The 16,214-nt window shown below is 48.8% G+C and overlaps 1 protein-coding gene across 1 annotated transcript in view; it reads left to right on the top strand.

Moving 5' to 3' along the window:
- Nucleotides 1-16,214, top strand: part of TRIO (trio Rho guanine nucleotide exchange factor) — a 352,914-nt gene that overhangs the window by 322,905 nt on the left and 13,795 nt on the right. The window contains exons 40-48 of the mRNA XM_052659225.1: nucleotides 488-591; nucleotides 2,319-2,388; nucleotides 4,641-4,730; nucleotides 6,172-6,264; nucleotides 6,979-7,029; nucleotides 7,241-7,318; nucleotides 8,251-8,442; nucleotides 10,278-10,455; nucleotides 12,864-13,663. Of these exons, the coding sequence (XP_052515185.1) occupies nucleotides 488-591; nucleotides 2,319-2,388; nucleotides 4,641-4,730; nucleotides 6,172-6,264; nucleotides 6,979-7,029; nucleotides 7,241-7,318; nucleotides 8,251-8,442; nucleotides 10,278-10,455; nucleotides 12,864-13,663 (1,656 nt within the window). The remainder of the gene's footprint in view (nucleotides 1-487; nucleotides 592-2,318; nucleotides 2,389-4,640; nucleotides 4,731-6,171; nucleotides 6,265-6,978; nucleotides 7,030-7,240; nucleotides 7,319-8,250; nucleotides 8,443-10,277; nucleotides 10,456-12,863; nucleotides 13,664-16,214) is intronic.

Below are 16,214 nucleotides of genomic sequence, written 5' to 3'. Positions count from 1 at the left end.
TTTAAACCACATTTTAGCAACATAGTTACCAGCTGGTGTAAGAAATCAATTTGTGGAAAGTATATTATTAAATCCTTATTTAACAAATTATGTAGATAATCCAAAAAGAAAAGAAAATATGTTTCTATCAGATCAGTACTGAGAACAGAGGAAATATGCTTCATGCCAAATATTTAATATTTACAAGCTGACAGGATGGTTTGTTTTATGAAATCATTTACATTTATTTAAACTTTCCAGTTCCTCAGAAGAGTTTTGATCTTTGAGTGCTAAACAGTTCAGGGAGAGAAAGTCACGGCAGCGAATGTGACTATATTTTCACAGGCCAGTTAAGGACGTATTTCTCAAAAGGTTCTTGTCCTTAAATAAACAGTTGGTTTAGAAGACAGTGCCTATGTCTGTTTTGTCCTCTGTGACTCTCAGTAAACCACTACTTGATTCAGACTTGTTCAATGAAATAATCTTATCTTTAAATATTTACTTTTAGGGCTACATGGCACTTATGAAAGAAGATGGTGTTCCTGACGACATGAAAGGCAAAGACAAGATTGTGTTTGGCAACATCCATCAGATTTACGACTGGCACAGAGAGTACGTACAATACACACCGTGCTTGACCGTGGGCAGTGTGTCATCACCTGCCGAACTGCATCACAGTCTTGTCGGGCGGGTGGGAGAAGACATTTCTTGATTCATTTCATTTCACTACCTGTATAGCCTCGTGCAGGCAGCTGGTACAGAAGAAATACTGCTTTGCTGAGAAGTTTTCTGGTTGTGTTTCACGGCACGAGGAAGTCCCTTACCTTCTTCATGCTGGTCCATCCAGGGGCCCAGGGCATGGGGGGAAGGTGGGGCTGGAGGCCTGGGTACAGAGTCTGACCATCTGGGTTCATAGTCTGGTCCTGACCCTGAGCTGTCTGCCTCCATCCTTCATTTGGGTCACTGTGTTACCCTCCTCATGGGGTTTTTATGGAGTGACTGAGTTAGTACATACACATAAAGCACTTCGAACAACACCTGCATAGAGAAAGCCTTGATGAGTGTTTGTAGTTAAAACTGCAGCCACCTCTGTAATAAATACAAATTACTATGAGTTACTTTTCAAGTCAGCATTGATGGGGAAAGTAGGCATGACTGCCCATGAAATTCAAATTTGATTCCATACCTTACCACACCTGTCCTGATCTGTAGTGAAACTAACTTTTTAAAGGGATATTTGGTGCCATTATCTAATCCTCTGGTCCCAAGGCTGGTTCTTAAGCTGTTGACAGAAAAGGGGAAACGGCACCAAGCTGCTGGGATGACCAGACAGAGAAATTGCCCCTGGAGATACGGTGTCTGCGTGGTATGTGCAGAGCTGGAGGATATTGCATCCTCAGGTGCCAGACAGTTCAACATAGCATTCATTGGTGTGCTGGCTTGCAGGCCAGTAAAATCCAAGATTCCAATATCAACATATGGAAGTGATAGCTAAGGTGGGCATACATCTCACAACAACTCCAGTCCAGACAAAGTGAAGGGCAGTCGTCCGTTTTGTTTTGTTTCTGTGGTTATACCTGCTTTTGATCTTGTGTCTATGCTGTGTGCCCAGTCCTGTCCGACTCTTTTGTGTCCCCATAGACTGTAGCCAGGCAGGCTCCTCTGTCCATGGAATTTCCCAGGCAAGAGTACTGGAGTGGGTTGCCACTTTCTTGTCCAGGGGATCTTCCCGACCCGGCTATTGAACCTTCATCTCTTTCTCCTGCATTGGCAGGCAGGTTCTTTATCACTGCACCACCTGGGAAGCCCCAGTTTTATCTCAATGGGACCTAACATTTGCAACCTAGAAGTTGATTTTGATAATATTTGAGAAAACTTTATTTTTTAAAGAAAACTTCAAAAGTATCACAGATGACATTCAGATTTGAGCCTCTTAAAAATGACCATGGAAAGAATATGAAATACACAGGTATGCAGACCAAGATAAAGAAAAATGACCAACTGCTTTGAAGCATTTTTTTTTACCCCATATTCAGATGAGATTTTATTATTTGAGTCATTTTAAAAAATGAAACAGAAATGTGGATTATCCAGAGGAAGGGAAGGTTGCCGGTCAAGAGGTGTCTTGCTCTGATTTAACCTTTTTAAACTGTTTTAAATTGTATCTCTTTCTGCTTTGTGTCCTAACAAAATGTTTAGTTTGCTTTGTATTGGCTAAACATATACTTTACACTTCCAGATTGCTAATGTCAAAACAGACTATTTTGAAAATTTAAACCTCAGTCTAAAATTAGAAGGCCAAGTCGGAGATGGTTCTAATATGTCTCCTTTCGTTGTAGCTTTTTTTTAGGAGAGCTGGAGAAGTGCCTTGAAGATCCGGAAAAACTAGGATCCCTTTTTGTTAAACATGTAAGTACAGAAGCATTATTTATATTCTCTCCTGTGTTGTCATATTTAGTAACTGGCTTGTCAGATGAAAGGAGAACTCACTGGCAGTTTACAGAAATGCTTCTATTGAAAATAAAATCAAACTGAACGGTGTCAGCTGGTTGGAGTTCACATCCCCCCACTGCTCTTCTACATGCGAATGCTCTGCTTTCCCAGTCACCTGGCCCAAGTTGGCTGTTTAGCTCACAAACAGGCCAAGATGGTCAGCAGGGGACCAGAGCCAGATCAGCAGCAGGAACATTTGGAAACGTCTCTGGGCAAAGAAGTGCTAGTGCAGATAGTGATGTACCTAGATGTGCAGCGGGTTTAATGTAGTAACCAAATATTGGTAAATCTAAAGTGCGCTCATTGGAATCTGCTGGCATCCAGCAGTGAAGCCTCCGTGCTTCCACTGCAGGGGATGTGGGTTCCATCCCTAGTTGGTTAACTGAGACCCCACATGCTGCATGCTGTGGCAATAAGACAAACAAATTAATTCAATAAGCACGTTAAGAATAAAGGGGGCTTTTTGGTTTGGTTTGGTTTTTAGGAAAAATTACTATATTTTCAAAGTGACCAGAGCTTTTGTATTTTTGCACATCTCCTTAATGTCTGCCTTAATAGAAGATAAATGCATGTTTATATCTTGTTTCCGTATTGAACCTACTGTGATATGTTTTTTAGTTAAAATTTATGGGGGAAAAAAATCTATCCTCACACAGATATTTGGTTAGAAAAGAATGAGTATTTTAATGGCCTTTTCGGATAATTTATAGACAGTTTTCTTAGATACTGCACCAAAACTCAAGTGAGAATTTCTTAAAGGTTAGGTGCAACGTGGAATCTGAAAACCCGTTGGCGACCTCACTTCTGTTGCCCTGAAAGCCATAAAGCCATCTTCCTGTTAAATACACTTTCCCTCTTGCACCAGCTCCTGACATCCTGCATTGGTCTTTTGGAAAACCCTGACCCACTGATTGAGACAGAGCTTCCAGATGGTGAACTATTTCAATAAACAGTATTCTCGCTGCCAAAAAAAGAAAAAAATCTGATCTGTTCATATCACCACCCATCTCTTCACAAAAATATTTTAAATATTGTCAAGTTCTGGTAGCTCAGCTGGCAAAGAATCGGCCTACAATACAGGAGACCTGGGTTCGTTCCCTGGGTTGGGAAGATCCCCTGGAGAAGGGAAAGGCTACCCACTCCAGTATTGTGGCCTGGAGAATTCCATGGACTGTATAGTCCCTGGGGTCACAAACACTGAGTGACTTTCACTTTCGTTTTCATGATCAAGTTCAAGGTGGCAGATCCATGTTCTCCAAAATGTTAATTTTTTGCTTGAAAGCTTCATTTTTCATTATTAATAGACATTGCAGGTTGTTTGCCTTGAAACAGCAGGCTTATTTTATCCATGTTCTGGAAAGGGTCTAGCAGATACCCACACATAAGTAATTATAGTCCTTGAGGCTTTTAAGTAAAAACAAGCAGCTGGTTCAACTCATGGCTCAGCCACACGAGGGCGCTGCCACGCCTGCTCTCACACGAGGTAGACGTGTCACCAGGACCCCAGTCTTATCACAGGAAGGTTAGAAAGGTGTATAGCCCGTGGTTGAGTTCTTAATACCATGAATTTTTATCAGTTCATCAAGGACAGCCTTAGCTGAAGCTGGCATGTGTAGTGGTGAGGGATATTTGCTAAAATGCCAGCAGTTTCTCCCACCACTGGTTTTGCACATCATTCCAGATGGTAGCACATGAAAAGGATAGGTGACAACTTAGTATTATTTGAAAATAGTTTGACCTGATGGGTCCCCAGGAGGCCTTCAGGACCCCAGCGGTGTGTACAGCATACTTTGAGGGTCAGTGCAAGAAATAATGGCTCAGTATTTAAGACTAATGAGCTTTTTCTAACCTCGTTTAAAACAGAAAAAAAAGCCAGGCTTCCCAGAGCCACTGGCAGGGTGTGAAGGGGGGAAAGCGATTCTTGGCTTAATACTAAGAACTGCGTGCTTTCACCACCCCTGGTGTTTTCCCAGGTAAAGTGTAGGGTTTGATATATCTGAGGGAAAGAGAAAGAAGGGCTGTTTTTGGAGTCAGCATCAGGAACCTGGGATGTGCTCCGAAGAGCCTAACCATGCGGTTTTCTCAAAAGAAAAGTTCCTTTCCGGATGCACTGACGCCGTGCCCGTGCTTCGTATGTTCTAACCCATCTGTTTGCCTTCCTTTCCTAGGAGAGAAGGTTGCACATGTACATAGTTTATTGTCAAAATAAACCAAAGTCTGAACACATTGTCTCAGAATACATTGACACCTTTTTTGAGGTAAGACTGACTGAGTTACAAAGCAGTTCTGAATGATTGGTTACAGTTGACTTCCAAAAATTCGTTTCCCACGAGATTAAGCAATCGCCAGGAAATTAGCCTCAGTTATTAGAGTCCTGAACTTGTATTTCTTCCTTGTAAACCAGAGAAGTGAGTATAAATTCAACCTGTGATCACATCCCTCAGCATTCAGAGCGCTGGGGTCACGGCTAAAGTCAGGGGCTTGGGGCTTCCCTGGTGGCTCAATGGTAGAGAATCCGCCTGCCAGCGCGGGAGACACCAGTGCCATCCCTGGCCCGGGGAGATCCCACATGCCGAGGAGCAGCTAAGCCCAGGAGCCACAGCTGTTCAGTCTGTGCTCTGGAGCCGGGAACCTCAGCTACTGGAGCCCAGGCGCCCTCGGTCCGTGCTCCGCAGCAAGACATCCACGCACTGGTGGCAAGCGAAGGCCACGCGCTACCGCTAGAGAGGAGTACCCGCTCACCAGAGCTAGAGAAAAGCCCGAGCGGCAGCGAAACCCCAGCACGCCCAGAATAAGTAAACAGAATTATTTTTTTCTAAATGAGTAATCTTAAAAATCAGAGGTTTTAAAAATCAGTTTCAAACTAGGACTCATTTTCACATGCAGGATAATTCACGAGCTAAACTTTTAGCCTAGAAATAAAATATTTGTATCAATAAAAGTAAGCAATTGAAAAAAAGGCCTTTTTAGGCAAGCGTAGACGATGCTTTGAAAAACAGCTCAGAAAGCTCAAACGCGAGCGGTGGCGCGACAGTGGTGGGCCGTGTGCAGCGTGGCCTCTTTTCTCATTATCTCTACTACCATGCAGTCAACGTTTCTGAGTTATAGGGATTGGAAACTGCCTTTTAAAAGGCAGCAGTCAGTATAGTTGATTCGAAGTGTTGTATTGGTTTCTGGTATACAGTGGGGGTGATTTAGTTATACACATATACATACCTGTATTGAGTGTGGTCCCCTGTGCTATACAGAGCAGCCTTATTATTTATTTTGTATGTAGTGGTGTGTGTCTGCTGGTCCCAGGCTCCCAATTTATCCATTCCCTCACCCCCTTCCCCCTTTGGTAATCATGGATTTGTCCTCTCTGACTAGTCTGTTTCTATCTTGTAAATAAGTTCATTTGTGTCATATTTTAGATTCCACATATAAGTGATGTCTTACAGGGGTGTGGAATTGTTTAAGCCCCAATAATTCTTCAGTTTAAATTTCAAATGATTAACAATAAGCACATCTTATGAATCACATTAAACCTTCTGTGCTTGCTAGTCTCTTCAAATGTCTAGATCATTAAGCATTGTTTTTCGGTTTCATAAAACAGAAAAGGTTTTCCTTCTAGATGGACAATAAAATTGTTATGTCAAAAAGAATAACTGAGTAAAAGACAACACTTGAGATCTTTTTCTTCCTCCTCCAAAACCCCAGGACTTAAAGCAGCGCCTGGGCCACAGGCTGCAGCTCACGGACTTGCTAATCAAACCCGTGCAGAGGATCACGAAGTACCAGTTGCTGCTGAAGGTGAGGCTCTGCCAGGGCCCGAGCCCACTCGGCAGGAAGACGAGGCTCGTGAGGGGACCAGAGGGCTGGGCAGGTGATGAGCATCTTTTCTGTAAAAAAAAAATATATATATATGACGCAGTCTTGTTGTTCCTGATTTCCAATATTTCCAAGTATGTTTTTTAAAACTTAAGGCGAGCCCTTATACTGTTCTCTCAATTTTTCGTTTACATCAGGTTCTGAAGCAAAACATCCGTGAAACTGAGCTTTTTCTCCCCACCACGGATCTTGAATACTTTACCCACCTTACAGGTTTTCTGTCTCCTTGGGGCTGCAGATTAAATGTTTAGTCCCTGCCAGTTCCTCTCTGTGGGCTCAGCAACCGCCCTTGAGTGATTCAAATTCCTCAGCACCCCTGAAGACAAAGTCAAGCCATTTTCCATGGTAAAAGTGACTGTTGGAGGTGGCGAGATCCCTTCACAGATAAAACTCAGAACCTGGAGGTAAAGAGAGATGAGAGCCTGTCTTGGGGTGAAACAGAAACCATGACCTGCTTAGATCAGTCGGGTCTGACTTTGCCCTCCTGTGGCTTGACGTCCGCCTGGGGATACCTTATCTTTGACTGGGAGAGAAAAACGAGGCTGGCCCAGTGGCTGGCATCGTGGCTGATCAGAAAGGGTACTGCTGTGCGACCATCACTCTTGTCATGCCCTTCCGTCTGTTTTCCTCCTACAGGACTTCCTCAAGTATTCCAAAAAAGCCAGCCTGGATACATCAGAACTAGAGGTACTGACACCCCGCTGGGTGCATCTCTGAAGCAGCTTGTCCCTGGCAGGGGTCGGGGGTGGGTCTCCCGAACCCCCTGGGCGTACCCTCTGTCCACTCGCGGGTGGGCAGGGGAGGAACTGAACAAGGGTAGGGATTGGAGGGCTAGTGCTCCAGCCTGGCCCCAGGAACTGAAGGCTCACTCTGCTCCCCGCCTCCGCCCACCCTGCAGAGAGCCGTGGAGGTCATGTGCGTCGTCCCGAAGCGCTGCAACGACATGATGAACGTCGGGAGGCTACAAGGCTTCGACGTAATGTGGCTCTTCTTTAAACTTGCTGCTCTGTCTGGGATGCTTGATCTCCACCTGCAGAAAGCCGATCCTTTCTGCTTGGTTTGCTGTCTTCTCTGGCTGTCCCTCAACCTGAGTGATACTATGTTTCAGCTTTTCTGGGTGCATCTGATTTGCTTTTGGGGGGGACCTTCCTCTGCTCAAAGCCCAGTGCCTGGTGGTGGGAGCAGGCAGGCCTCTGCTCTGTCTCCAGGGCCCTCTGCTGCAGAGGGGCTAGCCTCTTTCCTCGGCACGACGAGCAGGGGCCCCTCCATCTGTCAGCCCCAGGAGCCTGACTCCAGGTCCCTGGGCTCCCCATTAGTCACAGACTTCTCTGTGAGTTGCCAGACCACTCAGATTACATACTACCTACTAGCATCCTAAGGGTGTCCAGAGCCCAGAATCCTTTTTTTCCCCCTCCAGTTTGATTGTTGAGTAAGGAGACAGGAGCTTTTATTTTTCTTGCCTACTGTTTCGCTAGAGGAGTGGGTTTAGTTTAACATGCTAGTGCTGGAGTTCTTGAAAAAAAAAAAAACCACAGACGGGCTCTCCTGGAGGGCTCCTGTGCATTTGTGAGCAGGTCCCACCCAGGGTACTAGCGGCACCTGGCTGTGGACCGCCCCTTGAGAAGTACTCTTCCACTGTGAACTACATCCTTCCATCCACTTCCAGTCTCTGACTGTAACTGAGGCCAGGGGTTTACACAAGAGCTGGCAAGAATTTTATTTAGATGATTTTTCTGTTCAGCACCAAGACCTCATTATACTAAAAGAAATGTCTACGCTCCATAAATTAACACAAGAAAATACATCATTCTGTGGGAGGAAAACTAAAGAAAACAAAATTTCCAGTGTCTTAACTTTGAATGCAATGTTTTCTTCTCCTGTTCCTCTGCACCCTTCTCCACGTTCCAGGGTAAGATCGTGGCCCAGGGCAAGCTGCTCCTGCAGGACACGTTCTTGGTCACGGACCAGGACACGGGGCTGCTGCCTCGCTGCAAAGAGAGGCGGGTGTTCCTCTTCGAGCAGATCGTCATTTTCAGCGAGCCGCTGGATAAAAAAAAGGGCTTCTCCATGCCAGGATTCCTGTTCAAGAACAGTATCAAGGTAGCTTACGTTTGCCTGTTTTCTCAAGCACTAATGCGTATACCCGGTACACTGAAAAAATGTGTCCTTTTTAATGATGACATGTCCTGATCATTCCTGCTCCTTGGAAGAAAGGCTGCAACAAACCTAAACAGCATATTAAAAAAGCAGAGACATTATTTTGCCAACTAAGGTTCGTAGAGTCAAAGCTATGATTTTTCTAGTAGTCATGTATCAATGTGAGAGTTGGACCATAAAGAAGGCTGAGTGCTGAAGAATTGATGCTTTTGAACTGTGGTGTTGGAGAAGACTCCTGAGAGTCCTGTGGACTGCAAGGAGATCAAACCAGTCAATCCTAAAGGAAATCAACCCCGACTATTCTTTGGAAGGATTGAAGCTGAAGCTCCAATACTTTGGCCACCTTGATGTGAAGAGCTGACTCATTGGAAAAGATCCTGATGTTGGGAAAGATTGAAGGCGGGAGGAGAAGGGGACAACAGAGGATGAGATGGTTGGATGGCATCACCGACTCAATGGACATGAGTTTGAGTAAACTTCAGGACATGGTGAAGGACAAGGAACCCTGGTGTGCTGCAAGTCCATGGGGTCACAAAGAGTCAGACACGACATAGAGACTGAATAGCAACAAATCCTGATCTTTATTAAATATTTAGAGAATTTTCAAATACATTGCAGACCCTTTAAATTCCCTCCATCCTCTACAGTCTGAGCTCCCCAGTGGCTGATGGCGTATGGCTGCAGCATTCATTTTTACCACCATGGGAAGACCTCACCTTTGTTAGTTTTTTTTTGCTCCACCTTCTCTAGGACCATGTGAATTATTCAAGTTCAGAGGCATGGATTTGGAGAGGATAGCTTACCTTTTTCTCTTCTCCATTCAGCAAGAATCTTCTCTGCGCTCAGAACCAGGCAGGGGCCTGTAGGGCTGGACACGGCAGGCCGTCTTTGCCCCGGCGTGGCTTGCTGTCTGAGAGAAGAAAAAGACAAAGACGGCAAATGGCCCTGAGTCCTGTAAAAGGCACAAACCCAGAGTGAGATGGAGGAGACCTGAGGTCCCAGCAGATTAACATTTCTAGTTAATTGTTGAAGCTACTTGTTAATTTCTGGTGATCCCCATATACCTAAGTTAAAAGAATCATTAAAAAGCTTCAAGATAATAATTTTGGAGGTAGTAAAAATGGCAGCTCAGCCAAAGGGTGGTGGTTTCAATTTTGACCCAAGACGAATGTTACTTTGCACTTGACCACTTTGTGAACTTGCACTTTGTGCTTCCATTTGTTTTGTTTTGTAGTAAAATGTTAGTTGCTCAGTCATGGCAAACCCTTTGCCACCCCATGGACTATAGCCCACCAGGCTCCTTCTGTCCATGAAATTCTCCAGGCAAGAATACTGGAGTGGGGAGCCAGTCCCTTCTCCAGGGGACTTTCCCGACACATAAAATTTACCATCCTAACTGTTTGTCAGTGTCCAGCCCTCTGGTGTTAAGTACGTTCACACTTGTCATGCAACCGTCACCACCATCCATCTCCAGGACTCTTCTTCATCTTACAAAAGTAGAGCTCCATCATCATTAAACAATACTCTTAAGTGCCTCATCCAAAGAGAATCATCACAGTGCTGGACTTTCTCCCACTGGCTCATTTCGTGTAGCTCAGCGGCCTCCAGGCTCACCTATGGTGTAGCCTGTGTCAGAATGTCCCTCCTTTTTCAAGGCTGTATAATAGTGCACTGTATACAGACCACGTTTGATTATTCATCCATCTGTTGGTGGAAACTTGGTTTGCTTCTGCCTTTTGGCCATTGTGAATAATGCCTTTTTTTTTTCTTTTTTTAAGGTGAGCTGCCTTTGCCTGGAGGAAAACGTGGAAAATGATCCCTGTAAGTTCGCTCTGACATCGCGGACGGGTGACGTGGTAGAGACCTTCATCTTGCACTCATCCAGTCCAAGCGTCCGGCAGACGTGGATCCATGAAATCAACCAGATTTTAGAAAACCAGCGCAATTTTTTAAACGGTAATGTGTGTGGTTACTTTCCCCAACGTACACATTTTTACTTCTCATCTCTCTCCTGTCACATACAATATGTGCGACATATTGTGTACGTGTGACACAACCATAGTAGTGACCGGACTCTCTGAGCAGTTACTGGGGACCAGACACCGTACCAAGCGCTACCCACCAGTGCTTCATTCATCTTCCCAATGACCCGAAGCAGCAAGTCCCGATATTATTCCCATTTTATAGATGGGGAAGCTGAGGCCCAAAGTGGCTTTGTAATCTGCTCCAGGTCCCATATGATGCTGGTGGCAGAGTGGGGATGCGGAGCAGCCATCTGGCCCTTGGCTGTGAGCCCCTTACCACTGTCCAGTTCATTTTGTCCCATGGCATGTGCACCCCAGAGCCCATCCTGGGAAAGGAATGCGTGAGAATGACTAAGGCAGCGACGGAATTGGCCAGAGATGTTGGAGACATTCTTGTGTGCAACTTTAAAATTTATGTTCCACCACATGGTACATCTAGACTGCCCTCTGTATTAAAAACAAAGCATCTTTTTTTCCTTCCCACTTCTATGACACAACTGATTATGGAGGAGCAATACCCTAATAATACAGTATGACCCAGGACAACAGTGAGGTGCCGACACCCCAGAGAAAGGTCTTCTCCATGAGGATAGAGACCTCGCTGACCTTATATGACAGTTAGACTTTTTATATCCCTGACCTGAGTCTGCTCCCTTCTCCTTAGGGCCACCACCTTCGACTCTGGTTTTAATTTGGCAGTTACTGAAGAGCATCAAAAATTTAGCAAGAACTAGATATGCATTGCTGTCTTGATTTTGTCCTTTTCTCCACGTCCATGTCCTGTGTCTACGCCCCGGTCCAACCAGACGTTGTAATCTCTCTGTCACATAAAACCACCCCCACACCTCGAGTGACATTCAGGAGCCAGGGACACAGGCACTGCGAGAGAAAGGCCAAGGTCACGTGGCACTTTTGGCCAAGGGGTAATCAGCCGAGCGTTAACTCCAGGCTCCCATCCAGACTGTTGACGGAGCATTTCTCGTGTGTGCAGTTACAACTGGATGGCTGGGGCTGGGGGGATTAGGGGGTCGGTTCCCATGCACGGGAAGAATAGTTCCGCTCCCGTGGCTGTGAGTGAATGCACATCTCTTTAAATGTGTTGGTTTTTGAGTGCTTCACTGAACGCTAGTCTGCAACATGTAACTGTTGGGAAACCTCTAAACTTAGACCATCTTCTTTAAAATAAACTGAGCTGCCTCCTGAGTCACAGGCAGGAGTGGGCCATGCCATTCACCTGTGGACTCTCAGCCCAGAGATGCTGAGGATGCTGCTCCCAAGGGCAGATGGAAGTCAGGACCAGAGTGGGGGGCTTCAGCCCTGCTGGCCCACCGCTTTCTCCCCTTAGTCCCATGCAGGGCGGCAGCCCACACGGCTTTATCACATCACAGGTCATTTGGCTCCAGGATACTCCTCCACACCTGCCCGATATCTCCCAGGCAGGAAGGGGCTACATCTGACTGTCCAGCATCACAGAGGTTTTCATTAGCTCTGCAAGGATTTGTGTTGCTGTGCTGTGCTTAGGCACTCAGTGTGTACCACTGCTTGTGACCCCGTGGACTCTGTCCTTGGAATTCTCCAGGCAAGAATGCTGGAGTGGGTTGCCATGCCCCGCTCAAGGACTTGTGTTAGTGTTCCCATATATCTTACTGAGCACGTTGCCTGCATCTTCCAACAGACAGTGACATAGCTAACTCACTAAGCCCAGAGACAGGACAGCTTCATGACCCCCCAGGGTTTGTGGAGCACCTTCCCCGAGGTGGTCCCTAACACCGCCTCGGCCTGTGGGAACCAGCTGGTACCTGTGGAGCCCCAGTTGAGTCTCCCCAGCAGCCCTGGGCCTCCTTGGGACCCTGGCTGTTTGCAGAGATGCCAGTGGCTGATTCTTCTAATTTCCCCCCCTCCCCCTCAGTGGAAATGTTGAGGCTGTGCTCACTGTTCCTGGGCAGGAAACCTCTCCTCCAGCCTGTTCCCTGTTCACCTGTCCTCCCTGGGACCTGCAGACCGCCCTTGATAGAACCAGTTTAACTCGTCCATACTTAACAGTACTCTTGCCTGGAGAATCCCACGGACAGAGGAGACTAGTGGGCTACAGTCTGTGAGCTGGCAAGAGTGAGATGCGGCTGAGCGACTAAGCACACAACACAGTTAAACAAGACCTTTTCCTTTTCCTTCCCTGGTGGGTGGAGCCAGGCCGCTGCCTGGTGACTGGGCGATGGTGGACGCCCCCAGGTGACGTGAGCCTGGGGCACTAAGCCAGCCCTCCCTTTTGTGCCATCGTGCCCCCTCTTCCCCTTCGCCCGTGTGACGCTGCCCTGACGGAGTCTCCCCTGTGCCTTGCAGCCTTGACATCACCCATCGAATATCAGAGGAATCACAGCGGGGGCAGCGGCAGCGGCGGGGGCGGGGGCAGCGGCGGGGCCCCCAGCAGCGGGGGCAGCGGCAGCAACCACAGCGGCGGTGGGGGCGGCCCCGGTGGCGGCAGCAGCGGCAGCTCGAGCAGAAGTAGACCCTCCCGGATTCCCCAGCCCGTCAGACACCACTCCCCCGTGCTGGTCTCCTCTGCAGCCTCGAGCCAGGCAGAGGCAGACAAGATGTCAGGTACGTGCTCCCCGGGCCCGCCACCGCCTCCTCCCAGCCGCAGCCCAGCCCTGGAGGCCAGCGCCGGCCCGCCCGGCAGGGCGCCCCCCGGCAGCCAGCCCGACGGTCCCGAGCGAGATGCCGAGCCGATCCCCAAGATGAAGGTGATGGAGAGCCCCCGGAAGTCATCTGGGGGCACGCCGCTGCAGGATGGAGCTGCCAAGGAGGCGCCACGGAGCGGCCCGGGCCCCCTGCCGCTGGGCAAGGCCAGGCCCGGGGCCCCCTCACCCCTGCACTCGCCTCTGGCCGCCGCCGCCGCGTCCCCCTCTCCGTTCGGCAAGGAGCCCTTGCCCCCCAGCAGCCCCCTGCAGAAGGGGGGCTCCTTCTGGAGCTCCGTGCCCGCCTCCCCTGCCAGCCGGCCCGGCTCCTTCACCTTCCCGGGGGACAGCGACTCCCTGCAGCGGCAGGCGCGGCGCCACGCGGCCCCCGGCAAGGACGCGGACCGCATGAGCACGTGCTCCTCGGCCAGCGAGCAGTCCGTGCAGTCCACCCAGAGCAACGGGGTAAGAGCGCCCGGCCGCCTGCGCCCGCCTCTGTCCCGCGGCTCTTCTAAACCTCCCGCCTGGCCGCCGCTGTCCTCGTACTAACTCCGGGCTCTACCAGCTCCTCCTCGGCCTCCCGCGCCCGGACTCGGCAGGGGACGCCCGCTAACCTACTCCCGGCGGACGGCGCGCCCCGGGTCTCTACTAACTCCTCCTTGCTTTGTGTCCGCTAACAACGGGGAACGCAGACTATTAACCTTCCGAATGAATGCAGCATCTCTGAGCTTTTCACATCTTCCGACCAGCCGAGTATTTTGGAATTTCCTCTTTCTCTCGCCGCCCCTGCTTTCCTCGCACTTTTTTGTTTGTTTAAAGAGGGGTCCGTGTCCTGCCATCTACCTCCTGCGTAAACTGAAACCTGTATACACTCTTTAAGCTTTCTGCTCATCGCTTGGTTGTGCCCTTTTATGCCTTAAATTAATCTGCAGCGTTTTCGACTCATCTGCTGGGAAAAAAAAAAGCTCAAGAAATGTCCAATAGCAGCTCAAAGCAAACTCAGCTGGCACAATGAGGGGAAGGAATCTCTCCAGTGGAAAAATTTTCCCTCCTCCCCCCCCGCCCCCACCACCTGAAAACAAAAACAAAAATATGCGCCGGATTCACTGCAAGAGAGACTGCTTTAAGGGCCTCTGGATGCCAGCGGCTGGGAGCGGAGGCTCAGGCAGGCTGGAGTGGGGCGCCAGGCTCTATCCAGCAGGGGGCGCTGCGGGGCCTCGCCGGTCACTGTCCGCGTTCTAAACCCCAGGGTTGCGGTGGTGGGTCTTCCCCCTCCCATCCTGTGTCTTCCTCAGTGTCCTCCCCTGTTTGCTACGCGGGCTGATGAATCCAATCCGTAACACCTCCCTAAAAGCATGCGGTGAGGGAATAGAACTGTTCTCATGAGTGTATGTTTGATCCTTTTATAAATTTTTAAATACATTTCCCCCGAAAGGGTCTGTTGTCTCTGTCTCCAAAAAAAAAAAAAAGCAAAATTTGGCTTTTGCATGTTTCTCTCTTTCCTCAGGACTTTAATTAATGCCTTGTTTGAGTTGACTTGGCCTTATTCTCTCCTGTTTTTCGTTGTGTATTTTGTTTACCTCAATCTTTCTGTGTACTTAAGGAAGAAATTGAGAAATGGTTCTTATGTTTATGAGCCTTTCAGCTTCACTCTCAAAAAGAAGTGGTCAGGGCAGGCATCCTCTGCTGTGGCCATCACCACTGTCCTGGTTGTGGTACCTGAGTGTGTCCTGCAGAGTAGCCTGGCCCCCCATCCCCTGTTAGTTCTGAAATGCTTGGTATGCAGGTGGGCGTCCGAACCCAGCGTCAGCTGGAGTCAAAGATGCAGAGGTCCAGTGATTCGGCACTTAGATGAATGCCCAGGGTGCAGGCACAGCCTCGCAGCTGAGACCCCTCCGAGTCAGCCAGGGAGCAGCCCTTGAGCCCATCCTAACTTGAATGCTTTTCCCCCTGAGCACCTGAGGGGGGGCTGTGTTTCAGAAGGAACGGCCTCCCCCGCCCCAGTGCAGGAGCCTGGGCTGGGGTCTGTGTGTCTGCGAGCGCCCGCCGTTGATGCCCCCCCCCCCCGACGCCAGCTCCCCCCCCACCCCATGCTCGATCTCAGCCCAACACACCTGCTGGCAGGGTTTAGGTTGCAAAAGATGTCTTATTTCTGCCTCTCGCTGTTTCTAATGTGCTCAGTTAGCTGGAAAGGGAAATTGCCAGTGTTTTAAGCGAATCCAAGCACCTTACAGAAATGCCCTGGAGGCATGGGAAGACCACTAGAGGCTTAGCACGAGCATTTGAAAGTCTCCTTGAGGACTCTTAAGTATCCCAGTTAAGAAGAGCTGTCACCCGGCCTGCTCGCACCCATTCCAGCCGTTCCAGTCCCCTGGCAGGTCAGCAGCAGCCTCCTTCCTCCTCATCTGCTTCTGTGACCCTGTCTGCGGTCATAGCCCAGCAGCTGTGCCTAACCCACAGCCCAGGTCCCTCTTCCTCCTTTAATGCTCACCTTCTGGAAAGTTCTGAGGAGAACCAGAGTGGAGGGGATGTGTCAACCCACACAGTGACTGTGCCAGCCCCTAGACATGGATGCACGACCTCCCTGCACCCACCCCCACCCCCAGGCAGCAATGAAAAGACAAGCCCTGCCTTCCTCTCGGTGACTGGGTGGCCCCCATACATTTCTAACCTCTAGTCGTCAGGAGGTGAGGATCGTGTCTGACAACATTAGCTGAGATAGGTTTTTAAATGCCTAATACTTAGGCTGGTGCATGGGAGGTTTTCAGAAACGACTGAGAGCTATTATGATTGTGGTAGAATGCTCAAATTATGAGACAGAGGCTGGTACCTGCATGACCAAACACGGCTTTGCCACGGAATTTGGTTTTTGTTCACATTTTCTAGCAAATGTGTCTTTGTAGCCTCAAAACTATGGGGTACTGCTATGTAAATCACGCTAAAGGGATAAAATTGCATAAAGGAGTGTGCAGAGGCCAAGGCCCGACGTGGACAGCATGGGCATCTCGGAGGGCCG

The sequence above is a fragment of the Budorcas taxicolor genome, chromosome 20, assembly GCF_023091745.1.
Source record: "Budorcas taxicolor isolate Tak-1 chromosome 20, Takin1.1, whole genome shotgun sequence".
Taxonomy (NCBI): domain Eukaryota; kingdom Metazoa; phylum Chordata; class Mammalia; order Artiodactyla; family Bovidae; genus Budorcas; species Budorcas taxicolor.
This window is presented reverse-complemented; position numbering and strand designations above follow the sequence as displayed.